Here is a 25,096-nt window from a genome sequence, read left to right on the forward strand (position 1 = left end):
GACAAAAATGACTCACCCCAACTCCTAAGGGGTGCGATCTAAGCCACCTATACCCTAATACAAGGATATAATCATAATACAATTTTATCGTATCATCAAATCAAACAGTTTCACATAAAATAAAACGAAGAAAGTACTAAAATTTGTAATAATTATTTTACCTTTGTGTGTGATTGAGCAAAGAAGTGCAATTAGGACGAACAAAAGCAAGAGCAGCAGCATCTCCAAAGGTAACATAAGAGGTGTCAAATGGACGAGTCGAGATGAATTTTTGTAGTGTTTGTTGAGGAAGTAAACATTTTTTTGATGCAGGACTATTTAATTCTTCAGGAGGATGAGCAAATGCCTTGTGAAATATAGCCAGTATTGCATCTTTTTTTTAGCTTCAAGATGAATATCTAACAACAATATACAAAAAATGGTTACTAAGGAGAATATATATAATAAACTTTTTACACTAATGTTTTTATTTTTATTTTTATTGTATAGTAATAATAATAAAGGAGGCTAAAGATGAAATATGTCAATTTTATCCTGTAGTGATATTGTGACGTGACAATGATGAGGATGGATAAGGTTTCTCGTATTTCTATGATGTCTTTATCCATTTAGATTTTACTATAATATTTATACCAAAAAAATTTAAACTATATTAAACTGAAAAAATAATTAACTTAATCTAAAAATATCTCTCTTCTATCATAGTTTGATTCAAAACTATCAGTATCATTAATAGCTTATCCAAAAATGCTCTATTCTTATTATGGTGTGGGACTATATATATAATATTAATTACAATAATCAATAATTTAAACAATATATTAAAAACTTACTATCAATTTTTCAATTTCATTTGTGTCACATAAATTGAGACAATGGAGTAAAGACATTTATATATTTACAAATTTTGTTTAAAAAACTATAAATTGCAATATGAATTTAAATCACAAATTTTTTTATTTTTTTAAAAATTTTGACGATTAATATGTTGTATAGAAATTCACATTTTTTTTAATTAATGTACATAAGTCATATCCTTATCCATATAGTTATTTTTCTATTTATTCCTCCAAATATTTTCTTTCTGATTATATTTTTCTTTTTGTTAAGCTTTATGTCAGCCAGCCGAATTGTTTTTCCTATTAAAAGAAGAAAAAGAAATTGAGCTTTTTACCACTTGATATGGGGCCAACAAGCTTTAACAAATCTGTGGGTGATTATAACAATTTATTTGATGGTATTAGGATCGTGCAAAAATCAATTTAATTAATAAAGTGAATGGAAAAATAATATTAGTTTATCGAAATTGAATTGTTGAATTTACAGAAAAGGGTTAAAATTGCTCATGAATTATATAAAATAGATCACTTATATCTTTTGTTATATATTAAAATAAATATTTTCGCCGTTAGTGATGTGGCAAAACCACGTGGACTAATTCTCCAACCTAAGTATTGTGAATTAGAATTTACTTATAAAAACTGGATCTTAAGTGACATTAACCATAATCTCTCACTATTTGCAAAAGCATATTACTCATTTTTGTTCTAATTTATGCAATATTTTCAAATTGTTTTTTTAAAGTTTAATTGAATCAATTCTATTTAATATTCATATTCTATTTAACGTAAGAAGCCATGTTATATAACATTGCTTGGATTCCTACTTTTGCTAAAAAAAAATTTAATTGGGAATGAGGTATCGAATCCTCATTAACAAGGTGAAAGTTTAAATAATCAATCAACTGAGTTACTATGGTTGGAATTCAATCGATATTATTACATTATTTAAATCTTTTAAAACCTTTATATCTAGTTTGTTGGCTGCCAAACTATTTATTTAATAAAATATTTATGCTACGGTTTCACTCTTTAATGCCACGCGTCATTTTTTATTGGCTGTGTCATCATTGATACAATCTTGTTTGTTTATTTTAAAATATTGTACTATTATATTTGTTGGTTGGATCTATTATTATTATTTTCGGCTTCAATTGATATCTATGTTCTTTAATTTTAAATGTACATAAATAGATATTTATATTTGTGTACTCGCAGACACATACATTCTACTTGATGTTTTATATGATAGTTCACATCCTACGTAATGTCCTATATATATTATATTATGTAGGATGCATATATTTTATTTATTCAATTTTATACTAGTTAAAATGACTATTTATGTACATCCGAAATAATTGGAGGACATAAATGTCAACTGAAACTAAATTGAATGACATATTTATGTAATATGTCTTTTAAATTTAACATTACTCCCTCTCATCTAATGTTAAATGGACACCTTCTATATTACACAGTGATTAAGAAATCATTAATAAATTAATCAATTTTACTATTTACCATTGTCCATATCAATGTTTATAAACGTAAGTTGGAAAAAATATACACATAATATAGAAACATATTTGAAAAAATAATACTCTGCTCATCTTTACTTATTCAATATTTTCGCTACAGGACCCTTTCAAGGATGACGCTCTACAAGATTTCACACTTTATGTTCGAACTCAAAATCTCTGATTAAAGGGTGAAACAGTCCCATCACTACACCACGTTGATATATATATATATATATATATATATATATATATATAATGTAGTACTAGTCAGTTTAAGTTAAAACATCCGTCAATGGCGGCTAACGTCAAGATTGACTAATGTTGAAAATGCTAACGTAGGAGCTTGCGTCATTTATATTCTTTGGACCCATTTGTTTAATGAATAATGATTGGCTGCACTAACATATATATTGAGGATTTTTGCATCTATTAATTAAATAAAATTGGGAGAAACAGAGAAATAATGGAGACTGAAGAAAACATTGTAATTGTTGGTGCTGGCATAGCTGGTCTTGCTACTTCTTTGGCCCTTCACAGGTAATAATTGCTACTCCTATTATATACTTGTTCAATAATTACATCATCTACTTCCAAAAGTTTGATTTAGAAGGCCATATGCCTTTTAACTTAATCTCGCATTTATGCCCTCCACTTTTAGATGCGCATAAGTAAACATTTGTATAATGCTAGTAGGATGCAGAACTGTCACGTAGAATGCTACATATGATGCGTGTGTTTACATGTTTAACTTTTGAATAATTTAAGTATTTACTTGTACTGACCCAAAGTTGGAGGACATAGAAGTGGGGGGCCATGTTAGATGATACATTTATGTATTATGCCTCTCTAGAATATGATATTTCTGATATAATAGCGCTATTAGTTGAGTGACGATTTGAGAAATAACTTGGCGGAAGGCGTGTCTTGTATGTAATATGTAGGTTGGGGCTGCGGAGTATTGTGTTGGAATCAGCAGATTCATTACGAGCTACTGGATTTGCATTGGCGTTGTGGACTAATGCCTGGAGAGCTTTGGATGCATTGGACATTGGGGACTCTCTTAGACAACGTTCCTTATCCATTACTGGGTAAACTACCTCTTTATTATTAGTTAGGATTTAGGATTACTAACAACTTGAAGTTCAATTTCGGATTTTTATGGTCAAATGTGTTTTCCGGAGTTCTAGCTCTGGGAAAAAAAAGTTATTAATTGTCCAAAATGAATACGAATTGATGTGCAGGTTTAAAAGTTTCTCAGCAGATTCAGGTGCACCTATCAAGGAGGTGTCATTTGTGGGGAATAACAGGTTAGCATTATATCAATTTTCATATTAGTTGGGGTCGGTTATATAAATCCTTTTATCTATTCATGTTTATGTATTGTTCATTTTGTTCTAAAACTTGACAATTTAGTTTGAGAGACAAATTCGAAATTTCTCTAAAATTAGAGGTTCTTTGAGTATCGCAATCTATATAGAGATGTATAAATTTCTAACCATTGATATAAAGACTCCTCACAAACGTCGAAGTAATGCAAGTACAGTAAGAACAACTAATGTATTTAACCTCCAGTTCTCACAGCATCGATCTTTGTAGAGAACAATGCCATCTGTTTAAGAAGGACTTAAGTATGAATCAAGGATGCTGCATACCGAATTTTCTGAATTGTTCACTAGTACTGAATTGATGTGGTTTTGTATGTCTTTCTTCCGACTATTGAATGGACTGATCATTCGTCAGCCAACATTTTCTATTTTTGAAGACAATAGTCATCTAAGGTCAGTTATATTACGTTGCAGTGTGGAGTATGAAAGTCGTTGTGTGAGAAGAAAAGATCTGTTGGAGACCTTAGCTAATGAACTGCCTCAAGGCACGATTAGATATTCTTCCAAGGTTGATTCCATTGAAGAATCTGGACCATTGAAAATGGTACATCTTGCAGATGGTTCCACTATTAGAACCAAGGTAAATCTTTCTCTGAAATCCTTAACTTGGAATCTATATTATTGAAACTTCAACCAACGTGATAATTCAAACGTATTTTTAACCATTATCTCAATTCCTTACGTTAGTCTAGTACGTGACTAACTTTGATAAGCTTCAATTAAGGCCTTAATCGGGTGTGACGGAGTCAATTCTGTGGTGGCAAACTGGCTTGGGCTTCAGAAACCTGTCTATTCTGGGCGCTCTGCAATTAGAGGCTTTGTTGAGTATCCGGAAAAACATGGTTATCAGCCTAAGTTCCACGCGTATTTTGGAGGTGGAGTTCGATTTGGCTTTCTTCCTAGTGATGAGAAGAGTTTGTACTGGTTTTGCACATTCACACCATCTGTTGTTCATTGTAAGCCAGCTCCTACATACTGTTTGTTTTGAAATCGTACTTTTTGAAGGATATTTTTGTTGGTTAGAGAGCTTACCTCTCTGAAGGGAAGCCTTGACGTAGATGGTAAAGTTACTGTCATGTGACTTAGAGGACGCAGATTCGAGCTGTGGAAACAGCCTCTTGCATTGCCTTGACGTAATTGGTAAAATTATTGTCATGTGACCTAGAGGTTACGGATTTGAGCTGTGGAAACAGCCTCTTGCAGAAATGTAGGGTAAGACTGTGTACAATAGACCCCTGTGGTCCAGATCTTCCCTGAACCCTGTGCATAGTGGGAGCTTAGTGCACCGAGCTGCCCAGATAACTTACATTTCATAAACTAGTCATGTTTAGTTGTTCATTTTAATTGGGATTTTATGCAGTTGATGGAAATGCAGAACAAGATCCAATGAAATTGAAGCAATTCGTGTTGAACAAGGCTAGTAATGTGTCTAAAGAACTCTCCACCGTTATAGACAGAACTACGCTCGACTGTATATCTATCGCTCAGCTGAAATTGAGATTGCCATGGAATGTTCTGTTTGGGAATATTTTGAAAAATAGCGTTTGCGTGGTAGGTGATGCACTTCATCCCATGACTCCTGATCTTGGTCAAGGTGGATGTTCTGCTTTAGAGGACAGTGTTGTTATCGCAAAGTGCCTCGGAGAAGCCTTGATAAAACCGATAACAGAACAAGAAGACGATGAATCTATGAAGATTAGAAAAGGACTTGAGAAGTATGCTAAAGAGAGAAGATGGAGAAGTTTTACATTTATCAGTGCTGCTTATTTATCTGGTTTCATACAAGAGAGTGATAACAAGATAATCAGTTTCTTAAGACAACAATTTTTGGCTGGAGTCACTATATCAGTTACACTAAGAATTGCTAACTTCGACTGCGGAAGATTAACTGTTTCTTAGTAGCTCAATTGGATCCTTTAGAAGCTATGAATATCCTTTATGGACTTTGTTTAATATCTATCTAGTAGCATACATGTTCTGGTTTAGTTATGTCTAAGAATTGTAAGATCGAATCGGATCCTTATTTTGCAATAATAAAATTGTGTCCTTCATCAAAGATATCCAACAACATCAGTTGTTTAGAAGCAAATATGGTAAAAGCTGCATTTTATTATTATCATGGAAAAACAGTGTTAAAGGTAAATCTCTGAAGTATAGAATAAGTGTTTTCTTATCTGAGATCATTTTGTGCAATTAGATAATACTCTCTCTATTTCAAATCTGGTTTTGGCTTGACACGAAGTTTATTAGAGTAAAGAAGAACACTTTTGTATCTTGTGGGCTCAAATTTAAAATATGTTGAATGTACCATTGACCACTACTTGGTTCAATGACTTCCAAATTCCACATCATTGTTTTGTTACATACTCTTAAGTAGATGTATGAGGAAATGCAGGTGTCAAATCATGTCTTTAATTAATGTTGTATAGTTTCTCTCATTGGAAATTTGTTAGAAGTGTGCAGAAAATTTCTGTACAGTGTGTGTTACGTAACGGGATCATTTCACATCGTCCTGCGTAACACACACTGTAGAGATAGTCAATGACATCGAAATAAAAACAATATTTAGAGAAAATTAGGACATAGTGTGTATTATTTGGTTAAGTTTTCTTCATCCTCTAAAAAGTCTTGTGGAATACTACAAAATATGAGTAACAAGTTGCTCATTTTAGTAGAATGAGCCACCCGTTAACCTGTGACTTAGAGATATGGAGGTGATCCTCAAATGTTTAGAAACAAATATTTGCTTCTGAATTTTGCCTGTATAGAGAAACAGATCCACAATTAGTAATATAGAGATATTGTGTGCGCTTTAATTTCTGCTGTATTGTTTGTTCTTAGTAAAGGACCTGGTCCCTTGACTCCTGGTGGATTCATGGCTCAATCATTAACTGGTTTAGCAACATTAGATGGGATTCATTTTCGCCAGGGGGGGATCTATGGGTACCCGTGGGGGTGCCACGGCACCCACTAATCTCGAAAAAAACTTTGTATATATATATGTATAAGAAATTTTTTATATATTTTCTTTGCCACCCACAAAACAATGTGGTGAACAGTCCAATTGGCAAAGCAGGCCCTTTGCCACACGGGCAGCGTGGATTCGAACCTCACTTGCAGCATTAATTTTTGGAAGCTGAAGCTTTTTCTTCCTCTTTTTGTCATTTTTGTTAAGCTTTTTCTTTCTTTCTTTCTTTCTTTTTTTTTTGTCATTTTTATTAATGTGTGAAAGTTCTCTTTTTTTTTTTTCCTCTCATTCATTCTTATTTATTTACTAGTATTTTTTATTAATTCAAAATGACTCTTATTCACCATAATTAATTTTTAAGTTCTTTACTTTCTCTTTCACTAATTATTAATCTCTTGATGTAAGTGTCACGTGTTTATTTTATTAATTAATGAGTACTGAATTATGAACGTGACATAAATATTATTAAGAATATATTTAAATAATAGTTTTAAAAATGGTGAATATTATTATTAGAGTTCTTTTAATTTGAAGGTTCTTTCGATCTTCACCAACGTTCTTGCTAAATAGGGACTAGATTGAAACTAAAATTTGTATTCTCTTTGTTATATTTTGCAACAACACATAAAGTCATTGGAAGATAATATTAAGTTAATACTATTAGATAGTTTATACAAGCTCAAATTTTAGTATGAAAAATCTTTTTTTCCTCAAAGTTTCAGCGAATAAGGCCACTAATTCCTAAAAAAGAAAAAAACATTGAATTGTTTAGTTAGCTTTAATCTCATAATATCTAAAAGAAAATATTACTAACATGCATGTTAATCGATTTGTAGATAAAAATTGAAAAAAGATAAATAACTCGATTGTAACCTAAAATTAAAGCAACCGACCCGCTTTACTTGAACAATGTGACACCCAGGACCTCCAAATCCTAGATCCGCCTCTGATTGTCGCACCTAAACCTTTCACATGATTCACCTACAAGACACGTAATATATATCCTGTATAATAAGTAATGTTGGAATAGTCTCATGAATATATTTTTTTTGTGGTCTATGTAAGAACCTTGTTATTTTTAGCATTTGCTTCGACTACTGATTTAGTTATTTTCCATCTCATCATATTTGTCCTTTTTTTTCCCTGTAGTCTTTGTGGAAATTGGCTTAAAGACTTGGAAGTTTTTTAAACATCTATTTCTACTACAACTACATGGATGTGAAAGTCTTGTGGAAAATTATAGAATGTGACTCATAATTTTGAAAAATTCCACACGGTATCATTAATGTTGCATTAAATGCATATGCTAAGTAAAACACAGGAGTTAAATCATGTCTTCAATTATTGTTTTTTTTATTTTTCTCACTTGACTTGGTCAAGCAATAGTATCTTTAATTGGAAATTTCTTACAAGCTCTACACCAAAACTTTCTACCGTGTGTTATGTAACGGAACGAATTTACATTGCTTTGCGTAACACACACGGCAGAGATAGTCGATGACCTCAAAATGAAAACAACATTTAGAGAAAACAAATATGGAATAATTGGTACTAGCAACCAAGAATTAAAGACTTGATTGAGACTTTCTGGAAATTGACTTAACACTTGGGACAATTTTTTTGCAACCACAAATTAGTTTGTGGTAGATTGGGGGCCAAGTACCCCATTTTATTTGTCTGGATGTTTTACTTCACAGTCCAATAGACAAGTCAATAACAACTATAACATATTCAGTATAATCTCATAAGTGGGGTCTAAAGAAAAGTAGAATGTGCACAAACCTTATCTCTATGAGAGGGCTCTCGACTCAAAAATAAAGCATGGCCAGGCATTTTGAAAAAGGGATTATGAAAATTAGAGTAATAACAACAATAAAATAATATGAAAAGAAAAGTAGTATAACATACAGATGAATGAACAATATGAAAACAAAATAAAACGGTATTCGAAGCACAAGATACACGTGTGATATCCAGGATAGTAAAACTACGAATATAATACACGATAGACAAGTCAATCTCCACAAATTCTATGGGAAGTGATAGAATTTTGAGTTCGAATCATGAAGTTAGTATCCTAGACATGTATAATACACAATTGCAAATACTTTGGATAAGAGGGGTTGCTTAGGTGGTAGCACCTTCCACCTCTTAGCTTAATGTTAATTATATATATTACTTTATTCATGTTTTAGTTTGACTTGGTGAAGAAGATTCTTGAATTTTGATTGATTATGGGAGAAAGCGTGGAAAAAAACTCTAAAAATTATGTACTGATATTGTATATCATTTTCCATCTATATTGTTATGATTAAAGTCCTAACAAGAATGTGTATGTTGTATTTTTTCTTCTCTATTTTTTTTATTGTTTGTTTTTCTTTCTATTAGACTACTAGATCTAATTCGATTTTATATGAATTTCTGAATGTCGTAAATATGTATTTTTAATTGGTGACTTGATTGAAATTTTGCTAACTAGTAACTAAAATTTAAATTTACCGTTACTAGCATGAAATGAATTAATTTTTTAACAATAAAATACGACCCTCATTTAATGATTCTTGTCACAATACTTTTTTTTTTTTTTTATAGTTATTACATTTTATTACTCATTAGAGGCATATTTTCACAAAAATTACACAAGTGTAACTCATAAACTAGTATATATATGTGGATAATGATGATTGATTTGTAAGAACAGAACATTCTGTTATTTGTTGAATACAATTTTTTTTTTTAAAAAGATGGGAATTCTCTTTTTCTTTTATTCACTTGTCTGTTTTTTGTTGGTAATTAGTAAAAGCTTTTCTTCTTCCTCTGTGATGATGCATCATGTTTGCTCTCCCACTGAAGCATTTGCTTTGCTTCACTTCAAACAATCCTTTCAAATCTCTGACCAACCTAGCTGTTGGGTTGAGACTCATCTGCAATATGATATCCCAAAAACAAAGTCTTGGAATGAGAGTAGGGATTGCTGCAGTTGGGACGGGGTAACTTGTGACATGTTAACTGGTCATGTTATCGGATTGGACCTTAGTTGCAGTCTGCTTAATGGAACTATTCATCCCAATAGCAGCCTCTTCCAACTCCATCATCTCCAGACACTAAACCTTGCTCGCAATAACTTCTATTCTTCTTCAATCCCACATAACATTGGCCGATTGATGAATTTGAGGCATCTCAACCTTTCTCATTCTTTCTTTGAAGGGGAAATCCCAACAGAAATCTCATACCTTTCCAATTTGGTTTCACTTGAACTTAATTGTTTTAACTGTGGTCTCCAACTTGATGAGAGAACATTTGAAACAATTCTTCAGAACTTCACAAATCTGGAGGTACTATCTCTCTCTTATGTCAACATCTCATCTTCAATACCTGTGAATATTTCTTTGTCCTCGTTAAGGTACGTGAATCTTGTAAATACTAATCTGCGAGGTGTTCTCACAGAGAGCTTTTTCCTTCTGCCAAAATTGGAAACGCTCTATTTGAGTGACAATGATCTTCTCAAAGGAGTTTTACCAAAGATCCACCCGAGCAACACTCTGTTGAAGTTGGATATTTCTTTAACAGGAATCTCTGGTGAGCTGCCTGATTCAGTTGGCACCTTGAGTTCCTTGAATCTCTTGAAACTCAGTAGATGTCAATTCTATGGTTCCATTCCTGATTCCATTGGCAATCTTACACAATTGCGGGATTTGGATTTTTATAATAATCATTTCACCGGCCATATTCCTTCCACAATCTCTAAATTGAAGCAGCTCACACATCTACGTCTTTCGTCCAACTCCTTTTCAGGTGAAATTCCCGATATTTTTTCTAACCTCCAAGAGCTACGTTATTTATATCTTTCTGACAACAGCTTCATCGGTTCGCTTCCTTCTACAATTGTAAGCTTGACACATCTTCAACACTTAGACTTGTCAAGTAATTCCCTATCTGGCCCACTGCCTAATAATTTGAGCATGCTTCAAAAGCTAACCGAACTGGATTTGTCGCACAACTCACTGAATGGTTCCATACCATCTTCGGTTTTTAGCCTCCCTTTGCTAGGTAATAATCGATTTAGTGGACTACCCAATGAGCTCAAAACAAACCTAACATTAGAACGCCTGGATTTAAGCCATAATCAACTCAGTGGTTCTTTGCTTCAATCACTTTCGAATCTCACAAACCTTTCTTACCTTGACCTTTCATCAAATAACATCACCGTCGATGAGGGAATACAAATCACTTTTCCTAGCCTAGAATATTTGTGGTTATCGTCTTGTGAACTGAAGGATTTTCCAAACTTCTTGAGAAATGTGAAGACACTTAGGATCTTGGATATTTCTAACAATAAGATTCGTGGCCAAATCCCAAACTGGTTTAGCGGCATAAGGTGGGACAACTTGTACTACCTGAATCTTTCGCATAATTCTTTAACAGGCCACCTACAACCATTTCATTTCCATAATCTATGGTATCTTGATCTTAAATTTAACTCCCTTCAGGGTCCACTACCTTCATCCATTTGTAACATGAGCAATCTTCAATTTCTAGATTTATCACGCAACGACTTCAATAACTCGATTCCAAGTTGTTTGGGAAGCATGCCTAGTCTAATAGTGTTGGACTTAAGAAGGAACAATTTCACTGGGAGTCTTCCATCGTTATGTGCGCAGAGCACTTCATTGAGTACCATTGTCTTGAATGGTAATCAATTTAAAGGAACTCTCCCTATGTCGTTGCTCAACTGTATTGGTTTAAAAGTTCTTGATATGGGGAATAACGCTATAAATGACACATTTCCAGCTTGGCTAGGAACACTTCAACAACTGCAGGTCTTAATATTAAAGTCCAATGTGTTCCATGGACCAATTAGTACTTGTCAGACTACGTTTTGCTTTCCCAAGTTGCGAATTTTTGATCTTTCGCGTAACAAATTCAGTGGCTCACTCCCTGCAAAAGTTTTTGGAAACTTCAAGGCAATGATTAAATTAGATGGTGAAGACACAGGAGAGATCGAGTACATGGAACCAGCTATGATGCCATTTTACTCATCATTATATGATGATTCTGTGAGTTTGGCGATCAAAGGCCAGGATATTGAGCTAGAAAGAATCAGCACAATTATGACAACCATAGACCTCTCGAGCAACCATTTTGAAGGTGTCATTCCGAAAACACTAAAGGACCTCAGCTCACTTTGGCTACTCAATTTATCCCATAACAATCTCACAGGCGATATTCCAATGGAATTGGGGCAATTGAATTCGCTTGAAGCGTTAGATCTCTCTTGGAATTGGCTCACTGGAAAGATTCCGCAGGAATTGACAAGGCTAACATTTCTGGAAAAGTTAAACCTTTCTCAGAATGTTCTCGTTGGACCAATTCCTCACGGTCCACAATTCAACACATTTGAAAATGACTCGTATGGTGGTAACCTTGATTTATGTGGTCCTCCTTTATCAAAGCAATGTGGAACAAGTGATCCATCACATGTTCCTCAGCCATTGGAGTCTGAAGACGAGTCATATTTTTTTAGTGGATTTACGTGGGAATCAGTAGTCATAGGCTACAGCTGTGGACTAGTTATTGGAACTATTGTGTGGAGCCTCATGTTTAAATATCGTAAGCCAGAATGGTTTGTCAAATTTTTTGAAGGCATTTATCCCAAGAAAATGAGAAGGTCAATGATGAGAGCTCAGAGACGACGGACTTAATGGAAGATAGCAAGAGTGGACTTTTTTGTTTTTTAATTTTCTTTTTGTTGTTTGTATATGTTTGATAGCAATATAATTGCATGTGTTATTTTGTGAATTTCCACTGCATTAAAATTAGTGTTCTCCAATCAATAATTCCTTTAGCATATATAAAAAAAAATTAACTCAAAATAAGAACAAGAGGACATAAAACATTAACTTTCCTTTTTACTAAAACAATTTATTCAATTACATTCTTGAGTTTAATTAATCAACTTCAACATGTTTGGTAATATATCATCTCAAATTAATACTAAAAATGATGGATTTAAGATCACTCAAATCCTCTTATAAATTGATTATTGTATAATGGTCATCCTCATGCCTTCACTCAATTGAAAGAATGAGCCAAAGCTGTCATGACATGAGCTTGATCTGAAATAATTTGTGTAGTTGAAGGATTTTGTCCCAAAACAATACAATAACCATCATCATAATTCTCCATTCCATGTGCCATTAGTTGCCATACTAAACTTCCTCCCATTGTTCCACCTTCTTTTGCCAAATTATACACATTTCTATATACACTACTCATAAATATATCTCTTGATCCTTGACCTCTACTAGACTTTCCAAATTCAGCAAGTACTAAAGGTTTCTTTAATATATTTCTTGCATCTTCCCAATGACTTGTTATCCACTTTTCCATCCACACCAATTGTGCATCATCACTTTGTCCAGACACCCTATAAAAAAAATATTTAGACCTATAATGAAAACATGTGAATTTGTGAGTGGAGATAAAAATTACCATTGGTCAGTCTATGCATGGATAGTAGCAAAATCAATCTCATTGATAAGATGGTTACTAATGAAATCTGTTCCAACTTGATAACCAGGATTAACTAACTTCCTTTCAGGAATTGAATCACCATAAAATCCCTCGCCATTTCTTGAACCCAAGCCTATAACAACATTTGTCAAAAACGTCAATCATAGATTTGATATTCCTAAAATTAAACTTGAATTGGGACTTACATTAACAGTTTTTCCTGAATAGTCAGCTTGATCGCGAGGCTCATTCATGAGTTCCCATGCCATAATTGTTGGATCATCTTTATAAGCAACTTTAGTAATACTATTCAACCTTGTAACCACTTTCTGTAACAATTTCATAATATTATTAATAAAAAAAGTTGTTTATATGTATTAAATAATAATTACCCCATATATACCTCAATATGGTTCTTCAAGTATTTTTTGAGTATAGGATGAGTATAGAATTCATCGTCATTACTAATCTGAGCTCCTGCATTTCGCGCCCACCAAACATATTGAGCTTTTCCTCCAAAATCGTTCCATTGATTTACAAAGCTCAAGATTAAACGAACACCATATTTCTTAGCTTCCACCATCACAAAATCCAAACCCTAAATTTAGAACAAGTATATCCAATTAAGGGACTGATCACATGCATTACAACGCAATAATGCAAAAAAGTTATCAAAACTATAATAACAAACGTCCTTTACCTGAAAAACACGTTCATCATAAACACCAGGTGATATTTGTAATGCTCTATCACCTCCATCACTAAAAGCCCAAGTACGACAAACAGAAAGACCAGCGGTAGAAGCATCTTTAAGAACCTCAGTAACTTTGTACCTCTCAGTAGGGTCAGCAGCAACATGCATCAACCAGTATGAGTTGAAACCATTGAATAGAAAAGGGGATCCATTGAGTTCAAAATGAGAATCTTTAACTCCTATAAACCCCGAATTCGCTTCACAAGCAAGAGCTAAGAACAAGAGAAAGAGCCCAGAAATGCAACTTCTTCTTGTAAAAGACATTTTGTATAGTGAATTATAGATGTTATATGTGTGATATGTTAGATGTCACCTTTTATAGTGTGTTGAAGATAAGGAAATTTACTAAAAATAGCAAAACTTGCAAAAACTAAAAAAATTTCCTAGTGGATATAATTGGATATTGAGATTTGATGAAAAAATATATTTTTTAAGGCAGTTATTTGGTTAAGATAAAAACAGAGTTCTGTTGAAAAAATTGTATGGGGAAAAAAGAAGAAGAAAAATATGGAAACATTAATTGGTTAGTTTTTTTTTAAGTTTAATTCAATACTAGATTTGATGATGAAATATAATATGGAAACGTGTACTCATAGTATTTGATAGTAATATACTTGAATATTTAATGCAAATACATGATGAAAACTCTTGCATATATTTTAATTTCTATGTGGATGTGTTATGTGTGTATTTTAATCTTATTTTATTGCAAGAAATTGAGCCAAAATAATAATAATAATAGTTTTTAAAAAAAGTTAAAGAGAAATGAAGAGAGCATAACATTATTTGGGTTTATTCGAATTAAGATCTTTTGACCACTTGTAAAATGGATAGAAAAAAAAAATGACATTTTTAAATTTCTTATGTCTAAAAATTAAGAACTCTAGTAAAAATCATAAAATTAAAATAAAATAAAATCGTAGTGGCCTACAATTTACAAAAACTCAAGTTATATACTAAGATTAGAATATGGGGACATTAGTTCCATTGTTTGAGAAGTGGAGAAAACGAATTTAGGAAGATATCTTCTTAAAGAATAAGTGGATTTCTTATTTATGTTCTGGTGTCATATTTGGGATCTTTGATGTTTATTTTATGCTCATTTGACAAATTTCATAGTCCATATGAGAGCGGCAATTATCGCATTGAGGACTATATGTCCCAAGTATCGTCTTGGATGAAGTTGTTACGAATTTAAATTTAGAAATATGCGAATTTAAAATAAGTGTGATCTTATTATACGTCAAGGCAGATGCAATAGTTCAACTATGGTTCAATCAAACCCAATATTTTTGTCACATAACATATGTGTAAAAGTAAAAAAAAAAAACAAAAAAACAAATAGAGATTCTATATCCATAATTAAAAAGTACAATTAGTTCAGTATAAATTCTAAATTCGACTCAAAGTATATGTATATAGAGTTGTAAGTTGAAAACAATAGGTTCACTTCAACTCAGAACTCGCCCTGAATCCGCCTCTGGAAGTAACCACCTATTCCAGGGCTATGGATGAAAACTTGAAAAGATTGTCCCCAAAATGCTATTATATACCAATATAAAGTAAGATTTGACTTATGCAGTATAATTTTCCGACAAAGAGTGTTCAGCTGACCATCAGAAACCACGTAGCTCTGCCCATGATCCCTAGAAATAACCACCTATTCTAGGAGTTTGGAGGAAAAGTTGAAAACATCATCCCCGAAGCCTGGATCAGTAATAGTGAAATCACACTGCTGCTGTTGTTGCTGCAAATTATCATCAGTGCAAATACTGTAATTCCCAAATGGACTAGATTGAAGTACATTTTTCCATATATCACTATTTTCTTGTTGTATACTACAAGTATATTTTGGTGTCGATTCATAAAAATCGCTCCCATCTAACATCTTTATTTGGAAAGTCTGGTGCACTAAGCCCTCGTTATGCACAGAGTCCTGGGAAGGGTCATACCACAAGGGTTTATTGTACGCGGCCTTATCTTGCATCCTTATTTCTTTGTCTAAAACAGAGGTACTCTGTTCCACAGCTGAAGGTACCCTGTTTTTGTTCGGACATTGCCTGATGCACCGTTTATTGTTTTGGATTTGAGAAGGAATTTTCGCGAATGAAGTACTGCTTGACGATGCTGAGTTAGTCTTGTCTATGTTATTATCAGTCGGGGCCAGGTCTCCGAGGAACAGATGTGGGAAATTAAGACGCGCATCTGTTCCTCTGAGCCTAAATGCCTCGACATCATAAGCAAAAGCAGCTTCTTCAGCACTTTCAAACGTGCCTAACCAAAGTCTAGTTCTTTTACGAGGAAGGCGAATCTCTGCTACCCATTTTCCCCAATGGCGTTGTCTCACTCCCCTGTACCGTTTAGGTGCAGGGGAGGAGATAATGCCATAAACATTCATCATCGTAGTCGTCCTCGTCCCACTGTTAGTGATTCGACACTGATTAAAGCAACTTTGAGGTGCAAAAGAAATCATAGTTTGATTTTGAGTAAGTGATTGCCAATTAATGTGACAATTACTTGATGGAGGATCATCTAGAGCAAAAGGAAAACGAAACTGTGATTCGTACCCACATGCTCTAATCCTCTGAGCTGCAGGCTCCACCCCGTCTCCACTTGATCTAAGGTTATTATGTTGTGACGATGGGCTAATTTTGAGCTTCTTCAAAGGTCTATACATAGACATAATGGATTGAACATTATCAATCGATTCGATATTTTCCATTTTTCGTGTGCCGTACGGTGATTTTCTTGAAGTAAGTATGAATGAAAATTTGAGAAAACATCAACATGAGGAGGGAAGAAAATGGGCATTGAAGCAATATGATAGAAATATGATGACGAGTGAGCTTAGGTTATATTTGGTAAAAGATGACAAGAAAATATGGATGTTGACATTTAAATTGAACTTTTCTTTGTCAACTACGTACTTACTTAGTACGAAGTCTGAGAAAGTTAGAAATTTTTCTCGTAATTTTAAATTAATGTATGATGTACTTCTTTTATTTAAAAAAAGAATGATATATTTTTCTTTTTAGTCTGTTTAAAAAGAATGACTCCTTTCGTTTTATTGGTAGCATTTTAATTTTAATTTTCCACGTGGCATTGTTTTAGGCCACAAAAATAAAAGACATTTTTGTACATTTGATTTAACCTTAATTTATTATCATAAGATTGAATTTCTATTTTCTTAAATTTCATGTCAAGTCAAATTAGGTCATTCTGATTCAAACGAAAAAAGTATCAAATGGCTTTTAATCATATGATATTAAACATATCATGTGAGATGTTGAAATTTAAAAAATTATCAAATTAAGAAAGAGACGGTAATTTTCAAACAAACTAAAAAGAAAAGTAAAACCGCAAAAGTAAAAAATAATTTTTTTTCTTACATATGTGTGTATAAAAAAAAGACATCAAAAGTCATTTGTGTGCGCATGTTTTCATCAACATAGAAAGGCATGACTCTTGCAATTTATTAGAAGCCAACCAAATCTTGCTTGTAGGTTAAGAGATGGATTTGTTTTACCTCTCTATTTGCTTTTGTGATTTGTAAAAATAATATAATATACTTCCCCGTTTCATATAAATATGAGCTAACTTATTTCGACATTATAATATAAAATATTGGATAAATAATTTCAAAACTAAGTAGCATTCCTGATCAAACATACTATAAAATGATTCTATATTTAATTTTAAGATTACTATTTCTTTATCACTCGTAAAAAAGATTTGACCAAGAAAAAGTAAAAACAAATTAATAAGAAGTCAAAAGTCAAAATTAAAGAACTAAAATGGTGTAGTCAACAAGCGTGCTAATTAGATTTGTTGCTTCTTGATTGGGTTTCTCCCCTAAGAGTGTGTTTGGTTAGGAAAAAAAGTGTTTTTTTAATTTTATTTTATGTTTAACTGTTCATAATTTTTGAAAAAATATTTCCTTTAATTAAAAATTCAAATGTCTTAAGAATAAGAAAAAATAAAACAAGTTTCACTAGAGACATTTCAAACTCATTGTCTTTTCCGATTCCTCTAACGTCCTCAACTCCTACTCCTTGACCACCTTACCCCTACTCCCGATCCTATCCCATCTTTATATAGTGATTTTCAATATTACATGTCTATAATCAGCGACAAACAAATTATGTTAGCTAAACAGAAAAAAATTATCGTTAATCCTATTTAATGACCAATTAATGATGGACTATCAACAAATTCTCTTATCTACCAGCAATTTAGTGATGGATTAGCAACAAAGTTCATAGCTACTTCTATATATTTTTTATAGTAATGTAAATATTCTTGGAATAAAAACTTTTTATTTACTCAACAAACACAAAGAAATAAAAGAAGTAAGAACATACAAAACATTTTTGTTCGAACCAAACAAATCCCAAATGTCATGCTCATACTGATAATAGTAATGCAGCTTTTATTTCCAAATGACGCCAGAGTTTTAGCATTTTGATCCTCCAAGTGAGTACTAATTCACATCTACTATGTCAATTGACATTATATATTATATTATATATAGTTGACAAAATTCATTCAAATAACGCCTAGATTACTACAAGCAATACTATTGGTTAGGAATTAATCACACTTTCTATTTTAATTTATTTGTCTTATAGCAACTAAGATTTGAACATGTGAGCACTGACTCATTCAAGGCGTCTGAAACGGTTGGCAGGGGCAGACCCAACCTTGAGTAAGGGGTGTTAAAATATACTCCTTTGTCGGAGGTCAAATTTTGATTTAATAAATATATATACAAGTATTGACACCTTTTTACTTGAGTTAAAAGTTCAGTATAGTGGTTAAGTTGTGAAAATTCCTTGAGGTCGTGTGTTCTTGCCCTACTAGCCAACCTCATAATTATATTTTTTACTGTAATCATTGATACCCTTTAATGATAATCTTGGGTCTGATCGTTGGGCTACAACAATCTGTTGTGTCAAGAATGTCCAAAATATATTATTTAATTACTTTGCGTATTATTTTACTTATATATACGATATTTTTTCCGACGAAGAATGTCCAATACACGTGGCTCCGCCCTTGAACACACCCCTTGAGAAATTACTCATTCTCAGAAAGAAGAGAAAGAAGAGTGTTTTACTAACTTTCACTGAATAAAAGAAAAACTAATTAATGGTTTTTGATAATGTAAATAAGTGTAATTTTGAAAGAATAAAATCAGTTCCTTCTTAAAATGCTATAACACCATTTATTATGAAATAAAATGAAAAAGCTAAAATATGTAAGAGAGAATATGGTATGTTTAAGAACACATTATTAAAGGATATTTTGGTATATTTTTGTTATGTATGTTATAGTTTTGATGATTAACGAAGTGTTTTGATAATTGACAAATTAAAGTGAGTGTGGATCACTACGTGTCATTTTTTATTGTATACTCTATCAAGTGAACAAGTCCCCATACACGAATGTGGACAATCTGTACTAATACTGCTCTTTGAATCTAACGATCTAGAGTTTGTCTCTCATATTATTGAGTTGTGATCTGAAACCTCTCAATTTATATATTTTTTATTGAAGATCATAATATTCAAAAGTCAATTTTACTTTTTAAAATTTTATATCAAAATAAAATTAGACAAATAAATTAAAATAGATGGAGTAATCAAGAAAAGATCCAATTGACCGAAATGAATTTCTAAATTCATAGATTTATCATTATCAAGTACTAAAAATAACCAAAATTCTTATTGACGATTACTATTTATTATCAAAAAAATGAAATTACCTTTTGAACACTATAGTAGCAAAAACACTCCCAAAAAAAACCGAGAGTACCAAAATATGAAGTCAAGTACAACTAAAAACTGGAAAAATTTGTATACATATAGAAGGACTTCATGATTGATCACACTCATTTGTAGGCTGCCATTCCCACACCAGCTTCTCCACCATATGGTCCGGCTCCACCCTTAGCGTTGGAGTAACTGATAAAGTAAAACTTATTGATTATGCTAGTGAAGAAAATAAACGCGGCTCCAGCAGCAAAAACGCCTTTTCTCACAGTCTCACAAGATACAGGTCGATCATTAAACAAGAGCGATGATCTATACTTTGTATGGTACGCGTTCCTAACTGAACCAGCCAACAAACACACCTCCGCGATGAAAAATGTAACCTGAAACATAGGTTAATAACTTAATTATTATCACATTATATCGAGTCAGAAAAAATATATTGTGTTGAGCAGTGGCGGATTCAGGATTTAGAGTCTGTGGGTGCCAAATAGACTAATCGATTAAATTAATTTTATATTTGATTAAATTATTCATCCTTTCGATATATATCATAAATCAATCAATAAAATATAAATAATAAGATATTATACTTTTATTGAGTATTTAATCAAATAAAAGAAAAGTCAAAGGAGTAATAATGTAATTAATTTAATTTAAGTCAATAACAATTATAAAAAAAAAAAAAAAATTGTGCAAGCTGTTTTTCCTTAAAAAAACGTGCTTGGAGCTTCTTTTTTTAAAAAAACATCTGCAGCAAATTTCTCAAAAAAATAGGTACAAATGGGATTCGAACCCGCAACATCAACCTTCTAAAGTTGCCCTCCTACCGTGGCACCACAAACCAATTTTGTTATCTGGGTGGCACGCTTTATATTTATATAAATATTATATACATATATATCTATGTATATATAGAGTTTCCGTCGAAGTTCGGGGGTGGCGTGGCACCCCCACACCCCTTCATAGATCCGCCCCTGGTGTTGAGTCATATACCAACACATGATGAATAACAGAACAGCACAACCCCTTGAACCACCGGGGCTCAAAGGCTTTCCAAAACAGAAGCAACGACTCGCCACCATTATAAGGATTTGTCCGGCCATGAGAAATAAAAAGGCGCCAACGCCAAATCCAGTTGAAATATCGGAGTCATAGACACAATAAGTATACACTTGCTCATTATCTGTTTGAATTGTGGCCTATCAATCAATGAAACGACGAGTTGTTAGATCAAAATGAAGTACATATACTAGTAAAATTTGAATATAAAACGAAAAGTGTGTTAAACGATCACAATTAAAGAAATATAACGTTCGAAATAACAATATTGATCATAGAGGTTGCTATTCAAATAAATGCTAAGAGTAGACATAATAATAGATATTTTTGTAGTTATAAACAGTTGCGGAGCTATAGTACTGTTAAGTTAATGAAACTTAAAAAGGGAAAAGGGATAATATACCTCGAACTATCGTAAATGGTATGCAAATACCCTCCGTCATACTTTTGGGACATTGGTGCCTCTGACGTTCAAAAACTAGAGTATATATGCCCTTCACTGTAACGGAAGACTAAATAGGGACATGTGGTGCAATCTTATCCGTCGATCTGATATTTAATAAAATGTCGAGTCGGTGGATAAGATTATGACACGTGTATATCCATTAATATAAAGGGGTATATATGCTCTAGTTTTTGGAAGATAGGGGTACCAATGTCCTAAAAGTAGGACAGAGGGTATCTGCATACCATTTACGATAATTTGGATATATTTGTCTCTTTTCCCTATTAAAAATTTCATCAAATATGTAATTGTGAATTCAGTAATAACTAAAATAAGCTATGAATTCAATCACTAGTTCCAAACTCATAAATTTCAAATTTTGATTCTACCTCACGACAAAACAAAGCTCTCGAACAAGATCAAATTTTCAAGAATTGAACATATCAAAGACCAAAACCAGATGTGGGAAATTAAGACGTGCATCTGTTCCTCTGAGCCTAGAGGCCTCGAAATCGTAAGCAAAAGCAGCTTCTTCAGTACTTACAAACGTGCCTAACCAAAGTCTAGTTCTTTTACGAGGAAGGCAAATCTCTGCTACCCATTTTCCCCAATGGCGTTGTGAGACAGTGCCATAAACACTCATCATTGTAGTCGTCCTCGTCCCATTGTCAGTGGTTCGACACTGATTAAAGCAACTTTGAGGTGCAAAAGAAATCATTGTTTGATTTTGAGCAAGTGATTGCCAATTAATGTGACAATTACTTGATGGAGGATCATCTAGAGCAAAAGGAGAACGCAACCGTGGTTCGTAGCCACGTGCTCTAATCGTCTGAGCTACAGGCTCCACCCCGTCTTCACTTGATCTAAGGCTATAATGTTGTGATGATGGGCTAATTTTGAGCTTTTTCAAAGGTCTATACATTGACATAATGGATTGAACATTATCAAGAATACTTTTTTCTTGATTCATTAAATTGGGAAATAAATAAAAATAATTATTTTTAATATACACGACAACTAAACGAGACGAAGTATTTAGCAATGAACAAGTGACCAAATTTGTAGCTAATTTGGGGTCATCTTTAGTGTTCATATCAGTCCATTTAAGCTTATCTTAGTTTTTAATAATATAAGTACTTGAAATACTCTATATCTTCGTGTATAAATCTCTTAGCAAAACATATAATTTTCTAATTAGGCAGCATAATTCACTAGCATTTCGAGTTCACACAGAATTTGACAAAAAATGACTCACTCCAACTCCTAAGTGGTGCGATCTAAGCGACGTATACCCTAATACAAGGATATTCATAATACAATTTTATCGTATCATCAAATTAAACGGTATCACATAAAATATAACGAAAAAAGTACTAAAATTTGTAATAATTATTTTACCTTTGTGTGTGATTGAACAAGGAAGTGCAATTAGGACGAACAAAAGCAAGAGCAGCAGCATCTCCGATCCAAAGGTAACATAAGAGGTGTCAAATGGATGAGTCGAGATGAGTTTTTGAAGTGTTTGTTGAGGAAGTAAGCATTTTTTTGATGCAGGACTATTTAATTCTTCAGGGGGATGAGCAAATGCCTTGTGAAATATAGCCAACATTGTATATTTTTTTTAGCTTCAAGATGAATAGCTAACAACAATTAAAAAAAATGGTTACTGAAGGAGGATATATATATATTATAAACTTTTTACATTAATATTTTTATTTTTATTTTTATAGTATAGTAATAATAATAAAGGATGCTAAAGATGAAATATGTCAATTTTATCTTGTAGTGATAGAGTGTGACGTGACAATGATGAGGATGGATAAGGTTTCTCGTATTCCCATGATGTCTTTATCCATTTAGATTTTATTAATAATTTTACTATTAAAAAATCCAAACTAATTAAATTGAAAAAATAATTAAATATAAAAATATCTCTCTTTATCACAGTTTGATTCAAAACTATCGGTAGGGGTGTTCACGGATGGTTTAGATTGGTTATTGATTAAAATTAAAATCAAATCAATTTTTAAATTATTAAAATCAAATCAAACCAAATATAATATTCATTTATCGGTTTGGTGGTTATCGGTTTCAGTTTGGTTTGGTTCGGTTATTCGGTTATTAACCATACATAAAAATAAAAGAAACAATTCATTCAAAATGTGAAAAAAATGACAATAATCCATTCAAAATGAAAAATAGTTAGAATGACTTAAATTGCTGAACTTTCGATCACTAAATTTACTATCAATAAAAGCTTTAAAATTCACTATATTGACCTAGAAGGAAGAAATAATAACATTTTCAGTCCCACAAAGAATTGTCATAGACACTCATATACATGAAATCAATAAGATAAATATTTCATCTTGGGCATTTTTGTTTTTAATAAGTAAATTATAAAGAAATTTTAATGAAAATATGTATAAGATCTTTAAAATTGTTTATAAAAACAATATATTAAGTATGTATATTAATAAAATATATGTATATAATTCATCGATTTGGTTCGGTTATTTCTTCAATTTTTTTGAATAAATCATATCCAAACTAAATACTATCGGTTTTCAAAAATCTAAAACCAAACCAAATCAAACCCAAATAAAATCGATTTTATTTTATCGATTTGGTTCGGTTTTTCGGTTTGGATCGGTTTTTATCCAAACCGTGAACACCCCTAACTATCAATATCGCTAATAGTTTATCCAAAAATGCTCTTTTCTTATTTAATGGGTTATTTTTTAAAAAAAATATTTATATATATTATATACTATTAAACACATTTATTTATGAAGACGAGTCTTATTTTTTAAGTGGATTTACGTGGGAATCAGTAGTCATAGGCTACAGTTTTGGACTCGTTGTTGGAACTGTTGTATGAATCCTCATGTTTAAATATTGTAAGCCAAAATGGGTTTGTGGAATTTCTTGAAGGCATTTTCCCCAAGAAAATGATAAGGTCAAAGACGAGAAGGCCGGGACAGCGCATTTAATTGAAGATTGGAAGTACTAAGTGTCTTTGTGATGTATTTTAGTTTGTTGTCTAACTGAACTTTTATTTTTATTTTTTCTTCTTAATTATCTATTTGTTGTTTGTATATATTTTGATAGCAACTTATATGTGTTATTTTAGTAGAATGAACCACCTGTTAACCTGTGACTTAGTGATATGGAGGCGATTCTTTCCCAAAAACGATCTCTTGGAATGAGAGTAGGGATTGATGCAGTTGGGATGGAGTCGCTTGTGACATGTTAACGAGTTTTGTTATCGGTCTAGACCTTAGTTGTAGTTATCTTTCACGGGACTATTCCTTCAGCAATCTCTAAATTGAAGCAATTCACACTTTTAGATCTTTTGGAGGAGAATTTTTGGATGCAATTCTCGAACTTCCAAGTGCTACCTGAATTGGGTCTTTCTAATAACAGCTTTATCGGTTCATTTTCCCCGTCCATTTTAAGCTTGAAATGTCTACAAAGATTAGACTTGTCGAGTAATTCCCTATCCGGTCCACTACCTAGCAACTCCAGAAAAGCTAGCTGAACTGTATCATATTTCTCCCTTTGTTTCCCAGTAGTTTTTGCAGAGATAGTTGATGACCTCAAAATGAATACACATCTAGAGAAAAATTAGAACATAGGTGAGTATTAATTATTTTCTCAAGTCTTCTCCGTTTTCTAAAAAGTCTTGTGAAACACTACAAAATATGAGTAACAAGTTGTTAGAAGTGACTAGTACTCATCCATGGACCACAAGTTGTGAATTTAGTGATGCCAAATTAAAGTTGTATTATTTTCTCTCAATTTATGCCAAAGTTGGAAATAGACTTGTGAGGGGG

General features: G+C 32.5%; 5 protein-coding genes and 1 pseudogene across 17 annotated transcripts in view; 4 read left to right on the top strand and 2 right to left on the bottom strand.

Annotated features, from left to right (window-relative positions):
* Positions 1 to 5,841, top strand: part of LOC125866700 (monooxygenase 2-like) — a 62,393-nt gene extending 56,552 nt beyond the window's left edge. For 2 of the 13 annotated variants that reach the window (XM_049547018.1, XM_049547016.1), the window contains exons 2-6: positions 3,304 to 3,450; positions 3,604 to 3,669; positions 4,162 to 4,327; positions 4,472 to 4,703; positions 5,108 to 5,821. In XM_049547018.1, the coding sequence (XP_049402975.1) occupies positions 3,304 to 3,450; positions 3,604 to 3,669; positions 4,162 to 4,327; positions 4,472 to 4,703; positions 5,108 to 5,646 (1,150 nt within the window). In that variant the 3' untranslated portion in view covers positions 5,647 to 5,821. Of the gene's footprint in view, positions 1 to 2,769; positions 2,900 to 3,303; positions 3,451 to 3,603; positions 3,670 to 4,161; positions 4,328 to 4,471; positions 4,704 to 5,107 lie in introns of those variants that run through there. The other 11 variants (XM_049547012.1, XM_049547014.1, XM_049547013.1 and 8 more) reach the window with 10 other exon arrangements.
* Positions 1 to 12,521, top strand: part of LOC125866701 (receptor-like protein 19) — a 32,827-nt gene extending 20,306 nt beyond the window's left edge. Inside the window, exon 2 of the mRNA XM_049547023.1 lies at positions 11,094 to 12,521. Within this exon, the coding sequence (XP_049402980.1) occupies positions 11,233 to 12,417 (1,185 nt within the window). The 5' untranslated portion in view covers positions 11,094 to 11,232 and the 3' untranslated portion in view covers positions 12,418 to 12,521. The remainder of the gene's footprint in view (positions 1 to 11,093) is intronic.
* Positions 1 to 12,525, top strand: part of LOC125868960 (receptor-like protein 19) — a 72,901-nt gene extending 60,376 nt beyond the window's left edge. The window contains exon 2 of the mRNA XM_049549514.1: positions 12,434 to 12,525. The gene's annotated coding sequence lies outside the window, so the exon portion shown is untranslated. The remainder of the gene's footprint in view (positions 1 to 12,433) is intronic.
* LOC125868961 (receptor-like protein 6) lies at positions 9,541 to 11,168 on the top strand. The gene is made up of 2 exons (XM_049549515.1): positions 9,541 to 11,093; positions 11,141 to 11,168. Exons 1-2 carry the CDS (start codon positions 9,541 to 9,543, stop codon positions 11,166 to 11,168), a joined length of 1,581 nt encoding a protein of 526 aa, XP_049405472.1.
* A 262-nt stretch (positions 12,526 to 12,787) lies between the features above and the next one.
* On the bottom strand, positions 12,788 to 14,246 carry LOC125866703 (mannan endo-1,4-beta-mannosidase 1-like; annotated as a pseudogene).
* A 1,396-nt stretch (positions 14,247 to 15,642) lies between these two features.
* Positions 15,643 to 16,704, bottom strand: LOC125868962 (ethylene-responsive transcription factor RAP2-13-like). Its single transcript, XM_049549516.1, has one exon. It carries the CDS (start codon positions 16,702 to 16,704, stop codon positions 15,643 to 15,645), a length of 1,062 nt encoding a protein of 353 aa, XP_049405473.1.
* Between the last annotated feature and the right edge of the window lie 8,392 nt (positions 16,705 to 25,096).

This window comes from Solanum stenotomum, chromosome 6 (assembly GCF_019186545.1).
Source record: "Solanum stenotomum isolate F172 chromosome 6, ASM1918654v1, whole genome shotgun sequence".
NCBI classification, from domain to species: Eukaryota; Viridiplantae; Streptophyta; class Magnoliopsida; order Solanales; family Solanaceae; genus Solanum; species Solanum stenotomum.

What these genes read in the sequence shown, in the direction of transcription:
- LOC125868961 (XM_049549515.1), top strand. Translation starts at nt 9,541, where the DNA reads ATGCATCATGTTTGCTCTCCCACTGAAGCATTTGCTTTGCTTCACTTC. An exon ending in AACTGGTTTAGCGGCATAAG is followed by an intron (nt 11,094 to 11,140) that starts GTGGGACAACTT and finishes ATTCTTTAACAG; the next exon opens with GCCACCTACAACCATTTCAT.
- LOC125868962 (XM_049549516.1), bottom strand. Translation starts at nt 16,704, where the DNA reads ATGGAAAATATCGAATCGATTGATAATGTTCAATCCATTATGTCTATG.